Genomic DNA, 12,752 nt, shown 5'->3' on the forward strand with positions numbered 1-12,752 from the left:
AATGCTTCGTACGGTGCCATTTGAATATTGGACTAGAAGTTATTATTTTAAGCAAATTCAACTAAAGGTAGATAAGAATCCCAACTACCTCCAAACTCAAGAATGAAAGCTCTCAACATATCCTCCAAGATCTGTATAGTACGTTCAGACTGCCCGTCTGTCTGTGGATGAAATGCAGTACTAAGATCTACTCGTGTACCTAATGCTTCTTGAAAAGATTTCCAAAAATATGAGGTAAATTGTGATCCTCTATCAGAGATGATGGATATTAGAACTCCGTGAAGTCGTGCAATTTCGTTCATAAATATCTGTGCATACCTAACTCCACCATATATAGTCTTCACCGGCAAAAAGTGAGCTGATTTTGTCAGTTAATCTATAATTACACATACCAAATCATAACCTCTAAGAGTTCGTGGTTGACCGATGACAAAATCCATAGTAATTCTTTCCCATTTCCACTCTGGAATCTCAATTTTTTGTAGTAGTCCTGCGGGTCGCTAATGCTCAGCCTTGACTTGCTGATAAGTCAAACAACTAGAAAAAAAGTTAGCAACATCTTTCTTCATACCTTCCCACCAATAAAATTGCTTCAGGTCATGGTACATCTTTGTGGATCCAGGATGTATAGTGTATTTAGAGTTGTGGGCTTCTTCAAAAACAACATGTCTCAACCCATCTACATCTGCTACACATAGCCTGTCACCCATTCAAAGAATACCATCACTTTCAACAATCATATCACTGCTTTTACCAGCTAAGACCTCATCTCTGTATTTACATAATCATTCATCCTCATATTAGGTGGCCTTAATGCGCTCAACTAATGAAGACTTAGCCTGAGTACAAGCCAACAATTCCTCTGAATTTCCGACACTAAATTTGATACCTGTATCTTCTAGTCTCTGAATATATTTGGCCAAAAGTCTCTTTGTAGGGGTTATATGTGCCAAACTCCCCATAGATTTTCTACTCAATGCATCAGCCACCACATTGGCTTTTCCAGGATGATAAAAAATAGAACAATCATAGTCTTTGAGTAGTTCCATCCAACGACACTGCCGAAGATTTAGATCTCTCTGCTAAAAGATATACTTCAAACTTTTATGATCAGTATAAATCTCATAAGTTTTTCCATATGGATAATGTCTCCAAATTTTTAGAGCAAATGCCACTGCACCATCTCCAAATCACGTGTAAGGTAGTTTTGCTCGTGCTTTTTCAATTGTCTCAAAGAATAAGCAATAACGCGACCATTTTGCATGAGAACACATCCTAATCCCACCCTCAAGGCGTCATAGAATACTGTAAATCCTCCAGAACTTGATGGTAAGGCTAATATTGGTGTAGTTGTCAAACATGTTTTGAGTTCTTGAAAGCTCTACTCACATTCCTCCGTCCACTAAAACTTTGCATTTTTCTGTGTTAGCTTGGTCAGTGACACTGCTATTCTTGAGAAATCCTGCACAAAACGCTTCTAATAGCCTACTAAGCCTAAAAAGCCACGAATCTCTGTAGGAGAAGTAGGTCTGGGCCAGTTCTGCACAACTTTGATCTTCTTAGGATCTGCCATAATTCCATTTTTGGACACAACATGTCCCAGAAATGCTACCGAGTCTAGCCAAAATTCACACTTTGAGAACTTAGCATAAAGCCGATGTTCTCGCAATGTCTGCAACACAGTCCTGAGATGATCCTCGTGTTCTCCTTCTCTACGAGAATATATCAGGATATCATCAATAAATCCTATTACAAATCTATCAAAAAATGGCTTGAACACCTATTCATTAAGTCCATGAATGCCGCTGGAGCATTAGTCAGTCCGAAAGGCATCACAAGAAACTCATAATGCCCATATCGAGTTCTGAAAGCAATCTTAGAAATATCTTCATCTTTGATTCTAAGTTGATGATAACCAGAACGGAGGTCAATCTTTGAAAAGTGGGCAGCTCCTTGTAACTGATCAAACATGTCGCCTATACGAGGCAAAGGATATTTATTGCGTATTGTTATCTAGTTCAACTGCCTGTAGTCAATGCACATTCTCAGGGATTCGTCTTTCTTCTTTACGAATAGTACTGGTGCACCCCATGGCGATACACTTGGTCTAATAAAACCCTTATCTAACAAATCTTGTAACTATTGCTTTAGCTCTCTCACTCTGCTGGTGCCATTCGATATGGGGGTATCGATATGGGTTGTGTGTCAGGTAGCAAATCAATACCAAAGTCTTCTTCTCGTACTAGAGGCAATCTTGGTAAATCCTCAGGAAATACATTAGAAAATTCTCTCACTACTGGTAAATTTTCTATACTAACTGTTTCCTTTCTTGTATCATTTACAATAGCTAAGAGACCCAAACAACCTTTCTTCAGAAGTCGTTGAGCTTTCATAAAAGATACAACTTTGCAAATCTCTGGAACCCGACTCCCTCTTAGAATAAAACTAGGTTCATTAGGTATCTCAAACTTAACTATCTTTGTATGCCAATCGACTATAGTATAACAAGAAGATAACCATTTTGTTCCGATCAGCATGTCAAAGTTAATCATATCAAGTACAATAAGGTCAACTAGAGTATCTCTACCCTCAACCCTAATATGACAAGCACGATACACGTATTCAGCTAACAGAGACTCTCCAACAGGAGTAGAAACTAGAAAAGGATCATTCAATAGCTCAGGTTGTCTACTAAATCTCAAAGCAAAGTACGAGGACACATAGGAGTGAGTAGATCCCGGATCAATCAACGCAAGTGCATCGAATGAACAGACAGAAAGAATACCTGTAACAACTGCATTCGAGGCCTGAGCATCCTGTCTAGTAAATGCAAAAACTCTTGCCTGACCTCTACCAACATTCCCTTGTCCTTAATTCATAGTAGCACGGTCTCTAGCACCTCGATCTCTATTTCCTGTACCTGTAGCACCTGAAGTAGTACGAGTAGTCTGAGTCGGTGCAGCTGACTGAATAGAAGCCTGGTTGAAATTTCTCGGAGGCTGAGGGCAATCCCTCAAGTGATGTCCCAACTGGACACACCGAAAGCACTCTCCAGTTAGAACACGACATTGGCCTAAATGTGATCTACCACAAGTCTGGCAGACTGGAGTAGTGGCATATATCTGCCTAGAATTACGATGTCCAGAAGATGATGGTCCCCTAGTACCTTGTCTATAATGTGGTTTGTATGTAGACTGTGAAGACATGTGTGTCCTTGTCTAAGAACCCTGTTGTTGTTGTTGTCCCTGATTTCCCGCTCTTCTATTTTCTCTAAAACCACCACTGAAAGCCCCTCCTGTCTTTGCCTTCTTACGTAAATCACTAGCTGCACGCTCCTCACGTCCCTTGTTTTCAATCTTTCTAGCAAGGTCAACTATATCATAGTAGGATAAAGTCTTCATCTGTAGGGCTACTGCAGTGTATAGACGACCAACCAATCCATCAACAAACCTCTGAACTTGAGCTTCTTCGGTAGGCACTAAGTGAGGAGCATATATAGCCAGCTTACAAAACTTAGTGTTATATATTGACATATCCATATCTGGAGTCTGAACCAATCTCTCAAAGTCTCTAGCATATTGTTGCATCAGACTATCTGGAAGAAAATGATTCTTGAACAACTTAGTGAACTCGTCCCATGTTAGTGGTGCTGCTCCTGTTGGCCTTCCTAGCAATATAGTTTCATACCATGTATTGGCCATATCCTCTAGTTTGTATACTTTGAGCTCCACGACTCTCTTACTAGAACATCCAAGTGCACGTAATGCCTTAAGTGTCCCATCCAAGAAATTTTGAGGATCTGCTGAATTATCGGAACCTGTGAATTTTGGTGATTTCAATTTCAGAAACTATTGTAGGGATACTTCCTTATTCCCGAAAGTACTAGTCTGTGTAGGTGCTTGTGTCTGTAAGGTAGCCTGATGAGCTGAACTTCCTCCCTGAGTAGGCACCAATGTGTCTAACACGTTCAATAACCTTGCCACTGCATCTGCAGGTAAGACAACAGTAGGTACAACAGTTGGCACTAGTGGTGGAGCGTTCTGAACTCCCTGCTCTTGCACTTAATCTGGCATAACAGATTGGGTGTGACCCATGTTCCCAACTTGAGGTTGAGGAGCAGCCTGTCTTCTTGTTTGATGAACCCCAACTTGACCGCCACCCCGGGTAGCACCACGTACAGCACCACGTCCCCCAGATGAGGGTGTGTGTATCCTAGCCATCTGCGAAAGAATTATTCCAAAGTCAATATCAAGTTATCTCAACGTACGATCAAAGAATGAAAGAAGGGAAAACATTCCTAGATGTTCAGCGGCCTCAAGTTCATAAGTATAGGTGCCTACATACCCATGAATAAGACTCTACTAAACATTGCTCCATGCCTCGGGACTTAAAGCCTAAGCTCTGATACCAACTTTGTCACGACCCAATTTAGGATTGTGACCGGCGCTTAGGAGCAAGTGCTCCCAAGTAAGCCTCATCGGTAATTTTACAGAAAATCGGACAGAGTTTCTCCTATTTTTAGACCATCCCAAAATTTTTCCTGTCTCAAATCAACAACCAAATATCCTAATATCATACCAATTAATTGACAACTTGTGAATTAACCAATACAAGTCTCCACCATAACTAAGCCACCAACTAACTACTAAAAATACTAATTTATCTCCAACTTTGATAAACGAGAACGATACTCAACATAAGACTATAATAACAAAAGAATACGCATGACACTAAAATAATGACTATGGAGCGACTCTAAGAGTTCAATGAAAAGACCATAACAATAAATAAAATCTCTGCCCACGCGAACAAGTGTGAGGCTCACCGAGAAATATCAACATGTGCGCTCTAATTAATGAAATCCTCGCCTGCGTCAACTGCTGTCTCTGTAAAAAAAATTAGCAGGGAATGAGTCGCTAGCTCAGTGAGTAATAACACTTAGCCACAACCATTTTTATTTGGGGACAAGTCAGAAACATGCTAGTATCTCAAAGAGAAAATATATAAAAATGCCCTTTTAGAAATAATAAATAATTTTCAGTCTCATCACGTTTTTTTTGTAGTAAAATATAATTAACAATTCAGTAATAAGCTCGATAACTACTGTATACTATCAGTATTCATATTTTGGGAGGTTTCAATAAATGGATCATGTAATAGATATAACTGTGGACTTCTTCGCAAGAAGTCAAATATAACGGTAATCCCTACTCGAGGGAAGTCAATAACGGTATGCTAGTTCTACCTTCCCACTAGAGAGGGCTATAACGGTTATCGTTAATTACAAGGTGCACCAGGTCTAACGAACCCGCCGTTAGTTACGAGATCCTTCAATGTCTACTCCCATTTATACTTGTCTCTGTAATCCATATATACTCGTAGAAACTATTTTAAAACAATATAGGGCATTTCGGTTCTTATCAAATCATATAATTTCCTTTCGATAATAGTAAATTCAAGTAACGGTAAAACATATCTAGTGACATCAAGAATATTTAAAACAACGGTAATAATGTCAAATAACTATTCGGTCTCATATCGAGTAAAAGACTTGTCCCACGTGCAACTCAAAATAATCAGTAACATATTCATATTAAAAATCATGTGTGAATCATGCAAGTTATGAAAACACAAATTGCGGTAAGATTACTACTCACAGTACTCGTGCCGAAATACCAAATGCTTCACCTCGAGCAATTCATACAAATTCCTCTAATCAATCTATAATTACATAATATCGATCTCATGTTAATTCTCTTGTTTAGGCTAATTCATGGCTAACTTAGAATTCCCAATCATCGGGTTCCTGTTTGAGTCTAATTTGTGAATTTATATTTAATCATAGAACTAGTACATAATTCTATCAATTTTAAACTAATTAGTATGATTTACTCCTCTAAAATTAGACCTATCAGTGCTTAGACCAAACCCTTATAGCCTTGTTATATCCATTGTAATTTTCTGTGTGTGTGTGTGTGTGTATGTATATATATATATATATATATATATATATATATTATTGCTATTGAACTCTTTTGTACTACCTAAAATTGTATAAATACGGTGAAATAATTCAACAGATTGGGGAAGAAGGTTAACCTCTTGGGTCAAAAGAGAGCTTTAATACATTCAATTTCAACTCCCAATTCTTCTTATGGCCTTTGCCCAAATCTTTCTTCTTCTTCTTCTCTTTTCCCCCTTTTTCTTTTCTCTATTCGTTTCTTATTTTGTTTGTTGTTGCCGATTTGTTTCTGTGGCTTTTGTCTTCAGATGGGTTTTTGAAAGCTTTTGTTGAAAGCTTTGTTGTTTTACCTCTTTTCATTCCTTTCTAATGGGCTTCGGCCCTTTTTTTTCATGAATTTCCCCCTTTTTTATTTGTTTATTTTTTATAGATTGTTTCTTATATTATTATTATTATTATTATTATTATGACCATATACACCCTTATTAGAAATATAGGGTATTACAGGTATCTTCCTCGCATTTGCGGAGCCCGCAAATGCGAAGCTCAGGTCGCAAATGCGACATCTGCAGCTGAGTAAAAATGGTCTTTGACATGATTTTGCATTCATTCTTCAAATTTTCAAAACCTAAACTCCAAAGGGCGATTTTTCTAGAGCAAGTTCTTCCCCGAATCATAGGTAAATGAATCTTAACTCATTTTCTTCAATCTATTTCATCGTTTTACATGATTTCATCTTAAAATCTAAGGCTTTTCATGGAAAATTGGGTGTTCTTGAGTAGAATTTAGGAATTTCAAAATTTTAGGGATTTGGACCTCAAATTGAGGTCAAATTTCAAAAGCAATTGCATATTTGGGTTCGTGGGTGAATGGGTAATCGGATTTTGGTTCGAACTTCGAGTTTTGACCAAGCGGGCCTAGAGTCGGTTTTGACTTTTTTGGAAATCTATACTCATGCACTAGAATTGGTTTATTTAGCATTTATTAATGTTATTAAGTAAATTATGACTAGATACACGCGAATTGGAAGTGGAACCGAGAGGTAAAGCGGTAATTGAGGCTTAATCTTGTTCGTGGAATCGAGGTAAGCGTTTGGCCTAACATTAGCTTTAGGGTAAGAGTTGTGGTCTTATTTGCTATGTGTTAGTATTGAGTTCGACGTATAGGTGTGGTGACGAGTATCTATACGTTGGTGTCAAGCATGCACGTGAGTCTTATATCATGATTTTTGTGTCTCTTATCACGTACCGTTCATGCTTAAATTGATAATTCTCTATGTTGAACAAGTCTTATGATATTTTCTGGGTATTTGATCGTTGTTGAGTATTTACTCAAGTTGAGACTTACTTGTGAAATTAACTGTTGAAATAAGATTAGTTATTGTTGATTCCCTTGCCGGGATGTTATTGTTTCTTCTATTTGGGTGAGGAAGAGTGTAAAGCATGAAGCGTGATGTCATGCACGATATTATGAGTGAGTGTTAATGCATGAAGGGTGATGTCGTGCCATGATTATGAGAGTTAATTCACGAAGGGTGATGGTGTGCCATGATTATGAGAGTTAATGCACGAAAGGTGATGTTGTGCCATTATTATGAGAGTTAATGCACAAAGGGTGATGCCGTGCCGTTATGTTGTTTTCTTATGGTGAGGACGAGAGTAAAAGCACGAAGGGTGATGTCGTGCCCATATTACTATTTCATTATTCTGGTTAGTTCAAATATGGCATTTACTTGGCTTCTTTATTGAATTACTATTAGAATTTGATATTCTCCGCAGCATGTTCCCTTCCCATCTTTATCTGTTACTTTTCTGCTATTATTGTTCTTCTTGTATATGATTTAACTACACAGGTTTATATGGTAGTCGTGTCTTAGCCTCGTCACTACTTCGCCGGGGTTAGGCTCTACACTTACCAATACATGGGGTCGGTTGTACTGATACTGCACTTTGCACTTTTTGTGCGGATTTCAGTGCCAAACCTTGTGAGTAGATTTGAGGTTGATGCAAGGTAGATTTGCCGGTGTTCGCAGATCCGGAAGTCTCCTTTTCTCTATTTTAGTTTTTTCCTGTCTCTTTCTATTTTGAGAACAAATGTACTTTCTTTCAAACTTATATTTATAGAAATTCTTAGACGTTTGTGGATTGTGACACCAGATCATTGGGTGGATATGTATTAGAGTTGTTGAACTGTTATATCAATTATGCATTTTATATTTATTTGGTTTATGCTATTATCTGTTTTTGTTTGATTAATAATAATATGGTAAAACTGTAAATGTCGGCTTGCCTAGCTTTCAAGAGTAGGCGCCATCACGGTCCCGACAGTGGGAAATTCGGGTCGTGACATCGACTCACATAGTAAACTGGAAACTGCGTACCTTGCTCTTCTCGGACTAATACTCCACTTACCGCTATTTTAGAGACCGCCAAGTATAGGTATAGTTACTCATTTGCCTTTGGGGTGTGGAGCAAAGGTGGGATCGATAGATACCTTTTCAATTCCTCCAATGCTTGCTGACACTCCGGAGACCTTGTGAAATCATTTTTTTAAGTAAGGAAAAGAACCTGTGGCTCCAATCTGAGGACCTCGAAATGAACCAACCCAGGGTAGCTATCCGTCTAGGTAGCCTCTGAATTGCTTTTACACTGTCCACGACGGTGATGTCCTCGATGGCCTTGATCTTGTCGGGATTGATCTCGATCCCTCGATTTGACACTATGAAGCCGAGGAACTTACCCGAGCTAACCCCGAAGGCATATTTTTCGAGGTTAAGCTTCATGTTATATTTCCTCAAGATTTCGAATGTCTCCTTCAAATGAGTGAAATGGTCCTCTCCACGCAGGGACTTAACTAACATGTCATCAATGTAAACTTCCATTGGTTTTCCTATCCGTTCATGGAACATCTTGTTAACTAGGCATTGATAGGTAGCTCCCACATTTTTTAGCTCGAAGGGAATTACATTATAGCAGTAAGTTCCGTACTTAGTAATAAAAGAAGTTTTTTGCTGGTCTACTGGATTCATCTGGATTTGGTTGTACCTAGAATAGGCATCGAGAAAAGTAAGTATCTCATGGCCAGCTGTAGCATCGATCATTCGATCGATGTTAGGCAAAGGAAAATAGTCTTTAGGACATGCTTTATTCAGGTCCTTATAATCTACACACTTTCTAAGTTTGTTCCCGGGACTACAACTGCGTTGGCTAGCAAATCAGGATACTTGACTTCCCGAATGGACCCTATTTTAAGAAGTTTAGTACCTCTTCCTTTATGAAGTCATGCTTCACCTCGAACTGAGGCATTATCTTTTGCTTTATCATTCTGAACTTAGGATCCAGGCTCAACCGATGAGTTGTGATCTCGGGTGGTATTCCTGTCATGTCTAAATGGGGCCATGCAAAGCAATCCATGTTATCAATAAGAAATTGAATGAGTTTTTTCTTGACTTCGGGGGTTAACCCCGTTCCCAGGTATACCTTACGTTTGGGTAGATACTCGATGAGTATCACCTATTCCAGCTCTTCGACCGTTGACTTGGTTGCATCCGATTCTTCGGGGATGACAAAAGTTCAAGGAGTGATAAAATCCTCTTCATCATCTTTGATTGCCTGCTTATCTGTTTCGGTCGAGTCTGGGGATGATGATTGCTATTTGGATGCTTGCTTATTTTTGATGTTTGACTTTTCTAAGGTCGAGGGTGCTGATATCGGCGTCACCTCGTTGACTAAAAATATATCTTTCGCAGCGTGATGTTCCCCATAAATTGTTTTCACACTATCCACTATTGGGAACTTCATCATTTGGTGAAGGGTCGACGATATTGTCCTCTTGTGGATCAATGGCCTTCCGAGAAGTGCATTGTACCTTATTTCGCCTTCGATGACATGAAATTTTGTGTCTTGGATGGTCCCGAGTGTAAGCACGTGATTTTTGACCCTCCCCGAGGATTTTCACATTTTTTTTAGCATAAATATGTAATTGGGTCCAATATAGTCATTTTAACTATTTTACTTTATTTCGTTGCAAAAAGAAAAATCACAAAAATATATATATAATTTTAGTTTATGTATTTCTCATAAACTTGAAAAATACAAAAAAAATTGTACTTTATTTTGGTAATTTATATAAATTCGAAAATTTCGAAAATTACAAAAAATATAGTTCTATTAATGTTTTGTAGTCGTTTTAATACAAAAAATATTATTTTATATTTTGTCTTTATTAAAAAAATGAAAATTACAAAAAATAGTTTTATTAATATTTTATAGTCATTTTAACTTTGAAAAAAATACAAAAAATATTACTTCATATTTTATCTTAATATTTACGAAAATTACAAAAATAGTTTTATTAATATTTTATAGTCATTTTAACTTTGAAAAAAATACAAAAATATTACTTCATATTTTATTTTAATATTTACCAAAATTACAAAAATAGTTTTATTAATATTTTGTAGCTATTTTAAATCCTTAAAAATATTTAAAAAGATATAGTTTTGTTAAATACTAGTCTTATTTTTGGTAGTTATTTTGCTTACATAGGACTAGTTAAGGAACGTGTTCCTATTTCTCGGGTCCGGGCAAAAGAATAATATTCGGGTTCAAACTACCCGGTTTTAGGCCTAATTTTCGGACCTAGCCCATAATAAACCGAGTCCAGGACACGTGGGGAACCCCACCACGCGTGGGGGACATATGCCTTGAACCCCACCACGCGTGGGGCTCATTTTTCTGGGCAAACCCATGCTAAATACACGGACAGAAGGCCAAAGGAAGGGGGACTTTGGATTTTTGAAGAAAACCAAAAAAAATTTCACTGTTCATGCTTCTTCTTCCTCCGTTTGAAAAGCAGAAACCCTAGCAAAAACGACCCCCCTCTCCGCCTCACGACCACCACGACCAAACCCTACTTCCCCCAGCGTCCAAACCCAACACCAGTCCAACTCCATCACCCTACTGTCCAAACGAACGCCGGAAAACAAACGAACTTCCCCTCCACCAGCTTGACGAACACCCCACAACGCCATAACCTCCATTCCTTCACGTCGGAACCCAGCAGCCATCGTCAACCACGGCCCAAACCACCAGCAAACAGACTTCTCCACCTCCAGTCGCACCCCCCAACGTTTGAAGCCCAGCAGCCTTTCGTCGCCACCTTCTCACGTCCAAACTCCAAAACGCCACCACCCCACGTCTGTCGACCACCAGCTCCTCCCCCCGTTGTCACTGTACTCCAAAACCAACACCCACAGCGTCCAAACATCACGTCGCAACCAGTTCCCCCCCCCCCCAACGCCTGAACCTAACCAAAACCCTACCCCAAAACCACCTGCCGAGCCAAAAATCCAGCAACTCTCGTCGTCACCCCCCCCTCGTCGGAACGTAGGCAACTGTTGCTGTGTTCTTCTACCCCGTCACTGTCCCTCGACCCCTCCTTCTTCATCTTTTCGCACCAAGCTGCTGGGTCGAGAAAGGTCAGTAGCAGCGAACATGGCAGATTGTTAGCACTTGCGGGTCCGAGTTTTCTATTTCCATCGAGGTTGGCTTTGGTTCGTCGAGGTCCGGTGCGTCGAGGTGTTTGTCCGAGGTTCCGTCGTTGTTCAGTGAGATCCGGTTTGAGTTCCGTCGGGGGCGCTATTTGTCGTTCTAGGTTTGTCGAGGTTCGAAGGTTAGTGTTCTTCGTCCTTTGTTTCATTTTGTTCGATTCGCATATTATGGTTTAAGATGAATGTCAACAATGCAATTTTCGTTTTTTTTGTTAAAAATGTTCATCTTATGATTAGTTACTGCATATGTTTAAAGTAAATGTGAGAACATATTGTGAACTTAAGTTTTTTTGTACGAGAATGTCTACTTCTATGCATATATTTGTGTTTATTAAGGGAACAATTTGACATCCGGTGATTTGTTGCGAACATATGTGCTCGCATATATTATGTAATCTCGTTGTAATGGGTATGTGAACGTCTGAATGAAAAAAATCATGACTACTAGCATTTAAACCTTATTTCTCATTTGTCAGTAATGGAAGTTGGGTTTAATAACAATAACGATACGTTAGCAAAGTTAGGAATAATAGGAACCCTATTAAAATTCTTAGAATTCGGTACAGGCCGCTTAGCGAATTTCACGACCTTTCCCAAAATAACAATACGTTAGTTGCTTTAAGCGCGTATTTAATAATGTTACCTTCTTAACTCGGGTGCACATTTATGTGACCCAAATCCAAGTCTCAACGGAGTCGAAATGTGTTTCTAATCACGGGTACATTGATTGTGACGTGGTCGGAGACGCATTTCCATAGCGTTGTAAATTCTTTAAAAAAAAATAATAATAAAAATGAGGCGAGCCTCGCCAAATAAAAGGGACAAATTGCGGGGCCCTCACAAAAATATATGTATTAAACACTTAGATTCCGGGACGGGCCGTTTAGCAAAATTCACGGCCCTACCCAATATAATAATGCGCTAGTCGCTTTAGGCGCGCCTTTAATAATGTTATCTCCCTAAACTCGGGTGCACATTTATGTGACCCAAATCCAAATCTCAATGGAGTCGAAATATGTCTCTAGTCACGGGCATATTGATTGTGACGTGGCCCGAGATGCATGTCCATGACGTTGCAAATTCCTTTTAAAAAAATAAGAATGAGATGAGCCTCGCTGAATAAAAACACAAATTGCGGGGCCCTCAGTAAATACTTGTTTAAAATTACTTAGAATTCAGGAGGGTCGTTTAGCGAATTTCACGACCTCCGCAAAATAATAACGCGATAGTCTCTTTAGG

At 38.9% G+C, this 12,752-nt stretch overlaps 1 protein-coding gene across 1 annotated transcript; it reads right to left on the reverse strand.

Annotated features, from left to right (window-relative positions):
• Positions 1–2,156: 2,156 nt before the first annotated feature.
• On the reverse strand, positions 2,157–3,206 carry LOC142178576 (uncharacterized). The gene is made up of 2 exons (XM_075248404.1): positions 2,921–3,206; positions 2,157–2,656 (listed from the first exon to the last, which is right to left on the reverse strand). Exons 1-2 carry the CDS (start codon positions 3,204–3,206, stop codon positions 2,157–2,159), a joined length of 786 nt encoding a protein of 261 aa, XP_075104505.1.
• Positions 3,207–12,752: the final 9,546 nt, after the last annotated feature.

The sequence above is a fragment of the Nicotiana tabacum genome, chromosome 3, assembly GCF_000715075.1.
Source record: "Nicotiana tabacum cultivar K326 chromosome 3, ASM71507v2, whole genome shotgun sequence".
Taxonomy (NCBI): domain Eukaryota; kingdom Viridiplantae; phylum Streptophyta; class Magnoliopsida; order Solanales; family Solanaceae; genus Nicotiana; species Nicotiana tabacum.

Coding starts and splice junctions, on each gene's coding strand:
- LOC142178576 (XM_075248404.1), bottom strand. CDS start 3,206: ATGTCTTCACAGTCTACATACAAACCACATTATAGACAAGGTACTAGG. Junction 2,657..2,920: donor TACTACTTCAGGTGCTACAG/GTACAGGAAATA, acceptor ATCCTTTTCTAG/TTTCTACTCCTGTTGGAGAG.